Below are 12,797 nucleotides of genomic sequence, written 5' to 3' on the forward strand. Positions count from 1 at the left end.
TATTGTTGTGTGTTTAAGTACTCACAACGAAGGATAAATTTCTTCTCCAGTGGCTCTTAGCTAATACACCAATCCATCAATATTAAACAACCATAACAAAAACCCTCTTATCCATGACTTATTTAAAAAGCATACGTCTCAAATGCAACACAGTTGAAATTTGATTAGTTAACCAGCAGTCTTATGTTTCAAATGAAGAGAAAGGCACAAAGAACATCCTGGCATTGCTTAGGAATGTAGGAAAATAACTGCAGATGCTGGTACAAATCGAAGGCATCACAAAATGCTGGAGTAACTCAGCGGGTCAGGCAGCATCTCAGGAGAGAAGGAATGGGTGACGTTTCGGGTCGAGACCCTTCTTCAGACTGATGTCAGGGGAGGGGGCGGGACAAAGAAAGGATGTAACAGGAAGACAGTGGGAGAACTGGGAAGGGGGAGGGGAAAGAGAGGGACAGAGGAGCTATCTAAAGTTAGAGAAATCAATGTTCATACCGCTGGGGTTTAAGCTGCCCATGCGAAATATGAGATGCTGTTCCTCCAATTTACGCCTCACTATGACAATGGAGGAGGCCCATGACAGAAAGGTCAGACTGGGAATGGGAGGGGGAGTTGAAGTGCTGAGCAACCAGGAGATCAGGTTGGTTAAGGCGGACTGAGCGAAGGTGTTGAGCAAAACGATCGCCGAGCCTGCGTTTGGTCACGCCGATGTAGAGAAGTTGACATCTGGAACAGCGGGTACAATAGATGAGATTGGAGGTGGTGCAGGTGAACCTCTGCCTCACCTGGAAAGGCTGTTTGGGTCCTTGGATGGAGTCGAGGGGGGAGGTAAAGGGACAGGTGTTGCATCTCCTGCGGTTGCAGGGGAAAGTATCTGGGGAGGGGGTGCTTTGGGTGGGAAGGAACGAGTGGACCAGGGAGTTATGGAGGGAACAGTCTCTGCGGAAAGCAGAAAGGGGAGGAGATGGGAAGATGTGGCTAATAGTGGTATCCCGATGGAGGTGACGGAAATGCTGCCTGACCCGCTGAGTTACTCCAGCATTTTGTGATACCTCCAAGCATTGCTTAATGAATTATTTTTAAATTGACTTGATGAATTAATGTGGTATTCAAAAAGAGATTTTGTGAAAATCAAGGAGTTGCAAAACCTACAAAGGGAGGACACCTTTACTAAAAGACAAACCACCATACAGCTGAGAAAAACTATAAGCATAGAGGTTGGCTTAATTACTAAGGAAGTCAGCCCATCACTTTCAATCTTCAAGTAATAGGCACAACTATGGTTGAGAAATTAGTACACTGTTGTTACCTATTCAAAAAACGAGTAATTTATTGAGCTACTGACTGAAGGTTAACTTTATTAGGGATGACATTCCAATGAATATTCAATTTGTTAGGAATACTTATGCTTGGCTGGAGAATATCCATCAATTGGGACAAGCATTTATTTCAACCTGATGGTTTGCGGAGGTAATCGGGAGATTACCTAGCAGCTGCTTGAAATCCAAAAGTGTGCTATGAATGTGCAGTTAAGACAGGGTTGGAAGAGTGGACAATAAAAAATATTCTAAATATCAGCCAATGCAAAATAGGTGTTCATTTTTTAGTTTATACCTTTTGCTGGAGGATGTAGATATTTCAAGGAATATTAAGACAACTGACTAGAAATGATTAAGTTGCTGGTCAATAATAAATGTAATTCACCATTCAGTACTGTACAGATCTGCCAAAAAATAATTTATTTTACTCTCTACCCCACTCCCACGATATCTTTGTAAGAGAGCTGAAACAAATGAGAATGAAGTTGGGTGACTTTCAAATCATTATTGCAATAAGTTCAAAAGCTATACATGGTTGGCTGGACAAGGGCACCAAAAATATAAGCACTGGTACAAGTCCCTTACCAGTGTCACTATTGCACATTCTGCAGTCAATTGGGCAGCACTGAAGAGAGTCCGTATGAACCGGTATATATGTTTGTGTTCTGGATCACGTTTATAATAATCTACTGGCACCTCTTCTTTCTGCAACAAAGGTACAAAATGTCAAAAAGATTTACTGGTAAAGCGGTCCCTTCTCTGACAAATCAACCCAATCGGGGCAAAGCAGCAGTACCTTCTGCCAACATTTAGTTTGTACTATTCAAACCAACTGGCGAAGGCCACCAAATTATGTTCATCCATTATCACAGCCAAGTTTTGAAGCACAGCATGCAGAGAACAGTTGGACGTTCACCATCAGTACTTCATCACACATCACTGTTCTCCACTGGGATTGCATGATGTTGAGCAGAAGATTGACTATTTATTACTGTATAATTGATAATTGAACATCATGGCAGCACCCAAATCTAGTCTAAACAGTCTTTCCAATGAAATGTTAGCACAACTTGTATTCTGGGTTTGCAGCCACACCACACTATAATTCACAACACAGCAGGCAATTTTGCTATTAAATGAAACAATCTGGTTAATTACATTACACTGATGAACAACTAAAACAGACCATTTGCAGAAGCTATGCCTCTAGTTTTGTATAACACATGGAATAATCTTTGATTCAATTTTACTTGGAGCACCTTACCTTAACTCTTTCCTGGATATTTATTCACAAAATGCTGGAGTAACTCAGCAGGTCAGGCAGCATCTCAGGAGAGAAAGAATGGGTGACGTTTCGGGTCGAGACCCTTCTTCAGACTGATGTCAGGGGGGCGGGACAAAGGAAGGATATAGGTGGAGACAGGAAGATAGAGGGAGAACTGGGAATGGATGGGGAAGAGAGGAACAGAGGGACTATCTAAAATTGGAGAAGTCAATGTTCATACCGCTCTCTTCCCCTCCCCCTTCCCAGTTCTCCCTCTATCTTCCTGTCTCCAGGAAGAGGTAGAAGAGTGATGCGTTGAGACAACTAGTGAAAGCCACAAGAGGAACAAATTTGTGTGCACTTTGTGAATTCTGCCACTGTCTAACCGGCAGAAATGTACAGAGACCTATATAACAATACAAACATGATTGGCCATCAGTATATCCATCTTCATCATGTTCACACACTAAGTTCAAAGAATTTAAATCGGCATATTGAATGTTTTGTTAATTTGTTCATTTTGTGATGACTTGGTGGGGAGAATTGTAAGATTTCAATTTTTAAAATACTCACTGTCAGTGGATGCATTTTCTCATCAAAAATATCTATTGATCTGTCAGAGTCTCTGCAGAAAGAACACACAAACCACATTAACCACTCATCGCCTTCTTCATGCCAATAATCTATATTCTGCTGCTCCTTCAACTACATGGCTATGGAACCCTTTGCTCAGTATTGAAGCATTTATCCATGCTGTCCAAATTTATCAGCCGAGCATTTAACCCTTTGTAAACCTAGCACCCCCCTGTTACTTCAACACGTTAAAGCTGTCAAGATTTCTTCCTGTTTGAGTTGGAAGTTGCAGAAATGATGACACTAAATTTGTAGCATAAATGCTATTGATTTGATCCAAACTGGTTATCCTGATGTCCACAAATCTTTGCTCATCTTATTTAATATGCTCCAACTTGTTCATCTATTCCATTCTCCATTATGTTTCAGGTTACCTTCAATTTAAATGTACAGTGCCCTCCATAATGTTTGGGACAAACTGTAACCTGGCCATCCTATTTTTGCAGCTAACCAGTGGTTTGCATCTAGCAGTGTAGCCTCTGTATTTCTGTTCATGATTTCTTCTATGGACAGTGGTCTTTGACAAACCCACACCCCTGACTCCTGAAGTGTTTCTGATCTGTCGGACAGGTGTTTGGGGATTTTTCTTTATTATAGAGAGAATTCTTCTGTCATCAGCTGTGGAGGTCTTCCTTGGCCTGCCAGTCCCTTTGCGATTAGTAAGCTCACCAGTGCTCTCTTTCTTCTTAATGATGTTCCAAACAGTTGATTTTGGTAAGCTGTTTTATTCTTGTTTTGCAGTCTCATAATGGCTTCTTTGACTTTCATTGGCACCACTCTGGTCCTCATGTTGATAAACAGCAATAAAAGTTTCCAAAGGTGATGAAAATACCGAAGGAAAGACTAGGTGCTGAGAACTCTCTTATACCTGCATTAAGGAGGCATTTAAATACACCTGAGCAATTACAAACACATGTGAAGCCATGTGTCCCAAACATTATGGTACCCTGAAATGGGAGGGACCATATATAAACACACCTGTAATTTCTACATGGTGAAACCAAAATGTATAAAAATACCCTTTAATAAAATCTGACAATGTGCACTTTAACCACATGTGATTTTTTCTATTACAAATCTCAAATTGTGGAGTACAGAGGCAAATAAATAAATGGGTCTTTGTCCCAAACATTATGGAGGACACTGTATCTGTGCCATTTGCCTCAACTGCACACATAGAAGCAGACTCCATATTTGAAGTATTCCATGGGTGAGGTTTTGTGAATTTCTTAGTGATTATTTACATTGTTTTATTAACAAATATTAAAACTACTGAAGGTTTGGTTACCACCTGTTCATACACAACTGTAATCTGCCAGGATCAAATCTGGAGATCTCCAAGCAAACTGCACTTCATGAGCAGAACCCGATAGAATTCATTAATAGTGGAATTGCCCTTATTGATCCTTCTTGCACTTGCCAGGAAATATATGGCCCCTATCTCTTTTCCAGTTTCCTCCCGCCTACTACAAACCTTAACACTAATTAGATTGCTTCGTGGATGAAGGTTTTCTCTTGCAAGAAGAGACTGAGCAAACGTCTAGAATCCGGAGAGTTTAGAAGAGAAATCCTTGCCCTAAACCATTACTTTGCACTGCTGTGTCAGGAACATTGTGCAAATTCTGTGCTCATGCTCTGGCAGCACTGAATCTCCACCAGTCAGTGCAGAGTGGTTGCCTGCAAAGACTGGGGCAAATGGTGTGCCAGCTCAAGGCCAGGATGTGGGCTACATGTACATTTGTACATGTAGCATCCTGGCTCGTACAATGGTTGAGGATCATTTCTGGGGACTAACAGCACCTGCTGCACGTGATGATCAGCTCAAATCAAACTATGTTTCTCATGTGATGGAAGTTGTTGCCTCCTCTCTTTCTGGCTGCACAAGATTTCCCAGCTTGACATTTCTTCACAGATAAAGTTCAAATGTGGTTGGCGGGTGTTAAGCTTGCAAAAAATAAATACTTCCAGTCTGAAAAGAAGTTTGTAGCTAGTGGAAGACAGCAGGGCCAGGGCAGTTTCCATCATCTCCAGCGAGAAACTACAAGAACTGGGTGGTCTGTCAACGACATGAAGCAGGTGCTGTTAGTCGCGACTCAACATTCCAGCGGGGTGTAACTCTGAGACCAACACCACGGTCTCAGCACAGCAATAGGAAAGACAGGGATTTGCACCAGGTTTCAGTAAAACAACATTGTCAGTAATGCATTTCTAGAAATAGATTATAATAATCTTTTTTAATAATGATTCCAGTAGTGTTCTAGTTCCCAAGAACACATTCTGAGCACAATGCAAAGCATCTATGTATTCTGTTGCAGTATTTGGTTCAAAAATTGTGTCTCAATCAGACTACGTATCCAAATAAGTACACACAAAATATGTGGAAGGACTGATACCTACAAAATGCGAAAATGCTGTTTAATACATCTGATTATCCAACCTGTGCTTCAGGTTCCAGCTTTATGAAATGTTTTTCCTCTATCTTATCTGCACAGGTGGGCTCAAACCAATTAGGTTTCAAGAATTCCTTCAACAAGTTACTTGAACCTGAAAAGGCAATTGTGTTCTTCTTGTTGTTTCCCCAAAGAATTGATTCAACAAGTTACTTGAACCTGAAAAGGCAATTGTGTTCTTCTTGTTGTTTCCCCAAAGAATATTTGTACATATTTAATGGCAAGTCACTCAACTCATCTGCTAGGGCAGAAGCGCGGTGGGAGTTTGGCTTGCTCCAAGGAGATCGACCGGCGTATCCAGACAACCTACAGTGCTCCTGTATCAGGACCTGGGTCAGTGCAACATCCTGATAAAACCACCTCCACCATCAAGTTTGACAGTAGAGCCACTCCTGAAAGAGGTCCAGGACGTTGTGAAGAGAGACAGATCTGGCTCAGCCTCTGGCCCGAGCGAAGTCCTCTACAAGGTCTACAAGAATTGCCCCTTGTTACTGAAACAGTTGTGGAAGATCCTGAAAGTCATCTGGAGGAGAGGGAAAGTGATGCAGCAGTGGCGATTCGCTGAAGGAGTCTGGATCCCAAAGTGTTGTTTAATCAGACCCAATTAAAGCGGGTCTCCACTTGGAAGAAGATTCCAAGAGAATCGACCAGTTCAGGATCATCTCCTTGCTAAGCTTTGAAGGCAAGATTTTCTTCAGCATAGTAGCGAAGCAGCTGACCAACTTCCTCTCCAACAATGGCTACATCGATACCTCAGTGCAAAAGGGAGGCGTATCTGGAGTGCCGGGTGTCTAGAGTACACGGGAATGATGACCCAGCTCATCAGAGAAGCCAGGGAGAACAAAGGAGACCTGACAGTGCTCTGGCTTGACCTAGCCAACGCCTACGGTTCCATCCCGCACAAGCTGATCCAGACAGTCATGGCCAAGCATCATGTGCCAGGCCAAGTGGCAGATCTCATCCTGGACTATTACAACCAGTTAAGCATGAGAGTCACAGCAGGGTCAGTAACATCAGAGGTTGGGATCATTACAGGCTGTACCTTTGTGATCCTTTTTGCCTTGGCGATGAACATGATCGTCACGTCTGCTGAACCAGAGTGCCGGGGCTCTCGGACCAAGTCAGGAAAACGCCAACCACCAATCAGGGCCGTCATGGACGACCTGAATGTCACCACTGAGTCAATGCCAGGAGGCAGGTGGATCCTGCAAGGGTCGGAGAGACTGATTGGATGGGCAAGGATGAGGTTTAAGCCAGGAAAATCAAGGTCACTGGTGCTGAAGAAGGGCAAATTCATGGACAGGTTCCGCTTCAGCATCGAAGGGACACCAATCCCAACTGTCTCCGAAAGGCCAGTGAAGAGTCTTGGCAAGGTGTATAGCAGCAGCCTGAAGTGACACAGCATCTGTCCAGGCAACCTGTCAGGAGCTGTAGAGCTGGTTGAGAGTGGTGGCCCTTGAAGTCCCTGGAGCAGGAGTTTAAGGTGACTCGGGCCAGAGAGGTAATGCTGAACAGGGACTCCAGCGACCCCAAGGTGGCTCAGGCAGGGGTGGAGGTGAAAACTGGGAGGAAGTGGAGAGCCGGTGAAGCTGTGCTGCAGCGGAGTCTCAGATACGACACAGAGTCCTGGTGGGAGCAGTGACTCGGGGAAGAGCTGGTCTGGGAACCTTCCCAACTCCCCAGTTTGACAAGGCCAAGGGGAAGGAGAGGTGAAGGTTGGTCCAGGAGGAAGTGAGGGCAACTGTGGAGGAGAAGAGGTCTAGCAGAGCAGTTGGCTTGAGGCAACAGGGGGCCTGGACTAGGTGGGAGCAGGCCATGGATCTGGCAGGCTGAACCACAGCGTATCAAGTTCCTAGTCCTGCCCAGCCCATCGAACCTCTTCATCTGGGGCAAAGTGGAATCTCCAGATTGTCTGCAATGCTCAGGCAAGGGGACGTTGGAACACATCCTGAGCTGCTGCCCAAAGGCTCTTGGGCAGGGCCGGTACACCTGGCGTCACGACCAAATTCTGAAACCCATTGCAGAAGCCATCAGCATGGGAATCAGCATCTGCAGACGAGCACGCCGCCCCACCACCCAGATGATCACCTTTGTGAAGGCTGGAGTGCAGCTGCCAAGAACCACAGCAGCCAAGAATCCGTCGGGAATCCTGGTGACTGCGCAGGACTGGCAGCTTTCTGTATACCCGGTGAAACAGCTGAGGTTCCCCCGGCACATCGCCACGACCACCCTGAGGCCAGACATCCTCCTGGTCTCAGGGGCGACCAAAAACATCGTCTTGTTGGAACTGACAGTGCCGTGGGAGGGCCGTCTGGAGGAGGCCCACGAGAGAAAGAAGACCATGTATGGAGCTGGTCATAGACTGCCGTAAGCAGGGCTGGAAGGCAAGGTGTATGCCCAATGGGGTTGGCTGTAGAGGTTTTGCAGGGCAATCGCTCTACAAGGCCTTGAGTGCACTGGGCATCACCGGAATGGAGGGGTGAAGAGTCATCAAGAACAGCCACAGAGGCAGCGGAGAAATTCTCGAGATGGCTCTGGATCAGGAGAGGAGGTCCTTGGGGAGGAGCGAATGCCACCTGAACACATCGTGGTCTGATCAACCACGGCTGGGTCACCCGGGCGAGGGTGTCTGATGCTGAAAGACCCGAAACACCCAATGACCCCAGGTTACATCACTGATGTGTTCAGGAGCATCAAAGATGTATTTTATCAATAGGTGCCTCACCACCATACTCCTCAAACACATAATCTATCTGTATAGCAATGCTTCCTTTGCCACTTTTTAATAAGACTGACTGAAAATGTTACGTATTATTAATCTAACTGCATATCTTTCATCTAAAAGGACTTGCACAGCACCTTTCAAAATCTCAGATCATCCCACATGACTTTATACTCAATTATGACATTTAAAGTGAAGTCACGATGTGGTGTTGGCTCCAGTGATATTATTTCAAGAATACTTTATGATATGATCTGACACGTATATTAGACATATTTTGGAAATGTCTTTACTAACCCCATGAATACAGTGTTTTCACTTAACATTTAAGTGATACTTGCAGAGTCCTAACTTGCTGGTATGACTGCACTTTTGGAATGAAAAATAAACATTTTATACAATCACACAAATGAGTTAGAACAAGATAGCAGTGGACAATTAATGGTCCCTAAAGGAATAATTTGAAAAACGTAAGATTACCTGTTCTTTGTGTGATAATAAATTGCCAGGGTAACACTATTAAGAGAAAAACAAGGTTAATAAATGGATAAATTCTGCACCTTGTTGTAAATTTAAATACAAATCAATACTATCAATAGCCAACAATTGCAATTTCCCATCATCTCTTAACATTACAGGTCCAATGGCCAAACTCGAGCACTGTGGGGATAGAAGATTTTGGATTTTTCCAGATGTTGTAAACTAAACTATAAAAGTAAAGTTTGAAGAGAAAGGCAAGATTTTTTTTTAAATTCAATGTTCTTGTTATCCACTTCCAAAGAGAGGCAGGGTATTTTAGGCCAGATTGGTCACTCAAACTACACTAACACATCGTGAGAAGCCAGAGAACTCAGGTGAGCCACACTTCCAGAAGTGCCTAATTTTCAGACTTGTCTGAGTATCAAATAAATTTACCAAAGAAAGAAGCAACCGCAAAAGAGCATTTCATACATATCATTAACCTCACCTCTTAATTTACTGTCAAATTAGACATTCAGTAATTTTACTGAACAGTAGTACTTGAAAGAAAAATGGTTCAGGCATCATAGTTAATAGGATGCAGTGGTATCAATATTTTGCCAATACAGGCAGTTCTGCTTTAACATGAAAGTTTTGTTCCCTTGAACCTTTACATTATTAAAAAACTGTGCTATAAAAAACATTAAAAAATGGACAGAAACTGTGTAGGTGCTAGAATTCCTGAATCGAGAGAACAGATTTTATTTTCTCCGCAGTATTTTCAAAAAATATATTTTTAATAGCTGTAAGTTTATTTTTGTTACTGCAACCTACAATACCAGAGGTTGTGTTCCAAAGAGACAATGGCTCCTGGTTAAAACAGGGATGTTACACAAAAACATTTTTTTGCAAGATAGCTTTTTTTTTTGCTTGTCATTTTTCAAATAACTTTTAAGGGGGGGGAGGTGTTTCATGTCTCTGATCAAAAATAGAACTATAACTAATTTGGCCCATTTTATACAAATAGTGTCCCCCAATTTATCAATTATGTTATATCCATTCGTGATATGGAAACACACGTTATAGCAGAACCACCTGTTGAATCAGAATTGCCACCAATTTCTCCATAAATCTGAAAGCACAATTTGCTTTAAATATTATAACCAATTTGCCTGAAGTCAATTTCCATAGATGGCATATAACATATAACATATAACATATAACAACTACAGCATGGAAACAGGCCTGTCCGGCCCTACCAGTCCACGCCGACCATTCTCCCTGACCTAGTCTCATCTACCTGCACTCAGACCATAACCCTCCAATCCCCTCCTATCCATATACCTATCCAATTTACTCTTAAATAATAAAATCGAGCCAGCCTCCACCACTTCCACCGGAAGCCCATTCCATACAGCCACAACCCTCTGAGTAAAGAAGTTCCCCCTCATGTTACCCCTAAACCTTTGTCCCTCAATTCTGAAGCTTTGTCCCCTTGTTGGAATCTTCCCCACTCTCAAAGGGAAAAGCCTACCCACGTCAACTCTGTCCGTCCCTCTCAAAATTTTAAAAACCTCTATCAAGTCCCCCCTCAACCTTCTACGCTCCAAAGAATAAAGACCCAACCTGTTCAACCTCTCTCTGTAGCCTAAGTGCTGAAACCCAGGCAACATTCTAGTAAATCTCCTCTGTACCCTCTCCATTTTGTCGACATCCTTCCTATAATTTGGCGACCAGAACTGCACACCATACTCCAGATTTGGCCTCACCAATGCCCTGTACAATTTCAACATTACATCCCAACTTCTATACTCGATGCTCTGATTTATAAAGGCAAGCATACCAAACGCCTTCTTCACCACCCTATCCACATGAGATTCCACCTTCAGGGAACAATGCACAGTTATTCCCAGATCCCTCTGTTCCACTGCATTCCTCAATTCCCTACCATTTACCTTGTACGTCCTATTTTGATTTGTCCTACCAAAATGCAGCACCTCACACTTATCAGCATTAAACTCCATCTGCCATCTTTCAGCCCACCCTTCCAAAAGGCCCAAGTCTCTCTGTAGACTTTGAAAATCTACCTCACTATCAACTACTCCACCTATCTTAGTATCATCTGCATATTTACTAATCCAATTTGCCACACCATCATCCAGATCATTAATGTAAATGAAATTAATTAATGCATATGAAATTAATTAATATTTTAATTGTCTCTTGTGGTGTTGGTTAATTAATAAATGTTGCTACGAGTTTGGAAACCATTCCACCCCTTTCAAATGATACCATGGGATCTTTCAGATCAATTAGAAATGTCTTAGTTTTACATCCTAATCTGATGGTTTACATCATGTGTCTTTAGCCCAAATAAAGTGCTTATATATTTATGTCCTGTTCTTGGCTTTACTCCACCAGGTCTCTCTGCTGGGCATTCTACTTTAATATAGGATCATTTACTCAGATAACACAACACTTAATTTTAATAGATTATTAATCAATACAAAAACTAGAGGGCACGGCATTCCACAATTGGGGAAGCAAAGAAACTTAAGCAAAAAACAAATTGCTGGAGAACTCAGTGGTTCATGCATCAGCTGTGGGGAGGGGTAATTTTCACCATTTCAGATCAAAGTCAGGCTAGGGTTAGTCCCTGACAGTGTCCCGACCTGAAAAATGGACAATTCCTTCCTCTTCCAACTCCCCAAAAGACGCTGTTCAACAGCAGTTTATTTTTTTGCCCCGGTTCCAAAATGTGCAGCACCTTGTATCCCACTGTATAGAAATGTGACTGGTTAGACGCAAGGAACTGCAGGTGCTAAACATTTTGAGCAAAAAAAACAGTGCTAGTGTAACTCAGTGAGTCAGGCAGCATCTCCAGAGAACATTTAGGTGGCACTTTGGGTCAGGACCTTTCTTGAGACTGTAGTAGGGAGGAGACACTTGGAAGAGAGGTGGGGATGTGATTAATCCAGGCATGTGATAAATGAATACAAGTGAGGGGGTTTAATTGGCAGATGGATGGACAAAGGCCAGAGATGAAATGGAGACAAAACCCATGAGTTAAGGAGAGAAGAGGCATGAATTGTGAGGACAGAGGAAGGGACAGTCATAACTTGACTGGTTAAATCTGTTTTAAATTTAACCTGATTTAAAAAAATGCACTTGCTGATTATCTTACCATTTAATTGTGCTTTTCAGGTTTGGTTGGCTGACAGTGCTGTCATCAATAAATATCGTTGAACATGAGCTGTATTTTTTACTGAGTTGACCAGGAGATACCTGTATAAAATAAAGTCACTGCATTATAGTACTTTTAACATAGTAGAACAGCAAGTCAATGTGTGAAACACACAAGTGTGCTCCATAAGAGTTTGCATTTCCATCGTAACTAATTGATGATATTGCACAACTCTACACCATATTGCAGAACTCAATGATCCGATTTCCACTGTCTTCCTGTCTCCACCCATATCCTTCCTTTGTCCCGCCCCCCTGACATCAGTCTGAAGAAGGGTCTCGACCCAAAACGTCACCCATTCCTTCCCTCCTGAGATGCTGCCTGACCTGCTGAGTTACTCCAGTATTTTGTGTCTACCTTCAATTTGTACCAGCATCTGCAGTTATTTTCCTACACACTAAACCTCTCCCTCAATGTCAGCATAACAAAGGATTGTAATCAACTTCAGAAAAAGAAGCGGTACACAAACCCATACATACATATGAAGCAGAAATCGTTGAAAGCTCCAACTTCTTAGAATAAATATTACCAACAATTTGTCCTGGAACAGCCACATCGAAGCAATGGCCAAGAAAGTACACCAACGCCTCTACTTCTTTAGAAGGCTTAGGAAGTCTCCAACAAACCTCACCAAATTCTAAAGATGCGCCGTAGAAAGCTTTTTATCAGGACATATCAGAACATGGTTTGGGATCAGCTCCATCATGCT

At 42.8% G+C, this 12,797-nt stretch overlaps 1 protein-coding gene and 1 long non-coding RNA gene across 2 annotated transcripts in view; one reads left to right on the top strand and one right to left on the bottom strand.

The window, feature by feature from the left end:
- Window positions 1-9,120, top strand: part of LOC144595859 (uncharacterized) — a 43,665-nt gene extending 34,545 nt beyond the window's left edge. Inside the window, exon 3 of the long non-coding RNA XR_013547544.1 lies at window positions 9,024-9,120. This is a non-coding gene — a long non-coding RNA (uncharacterized LOC144595859). The remainder of the gene's footprint in view (window positions 1-9,023) is intronic.
- ccnyl1 (cyclin Y-like 1) overlaps window positions 1-12,797 on the bottom strand; it is a 66,261-nt gene that overhangs the window by 30,915 nt on the left and 22,549 nt on the right. Inside the window, exons 4-7 of the mRNA XM_078403659.1 lie at window positions 12,029-12,129; window positions 8,866-8,901; window positions 3,154-3,205; window positions 1,902-2,021 (exon numbers count right to left, since the gene is read on the bottom strand). Of these exons, the coding sequence (XP_078259785.1) occupies window positions 1,902-2,021; window positions 3,154-3,205; window positions 8,866-8,901; window positions 12,029-12,129 (309 nt within the window). The remainder of the gene's footprint in view (window positions 1-1,901; window positions 2,022-3,153; window positions 3,206-8,865; window positions 8,902-12,028; window positions 12,130-12,797) is intronic.

This window comes from Rhinoraja longicauda, chromosome 8, assembly GCF_053455715.1.
Source record: "Rhinoraja longicauda isolate Sanriku21f chromosome 8, sRhiLon1.1, whole genome shotgun sequence".
Lineage (NCBI taxonomy): Eukaryota > Metazoa > Chordata > Chondrichthyes > Rajiformes > Arhynchobatidae > Rhinoraja > Rhinoraja longicauda.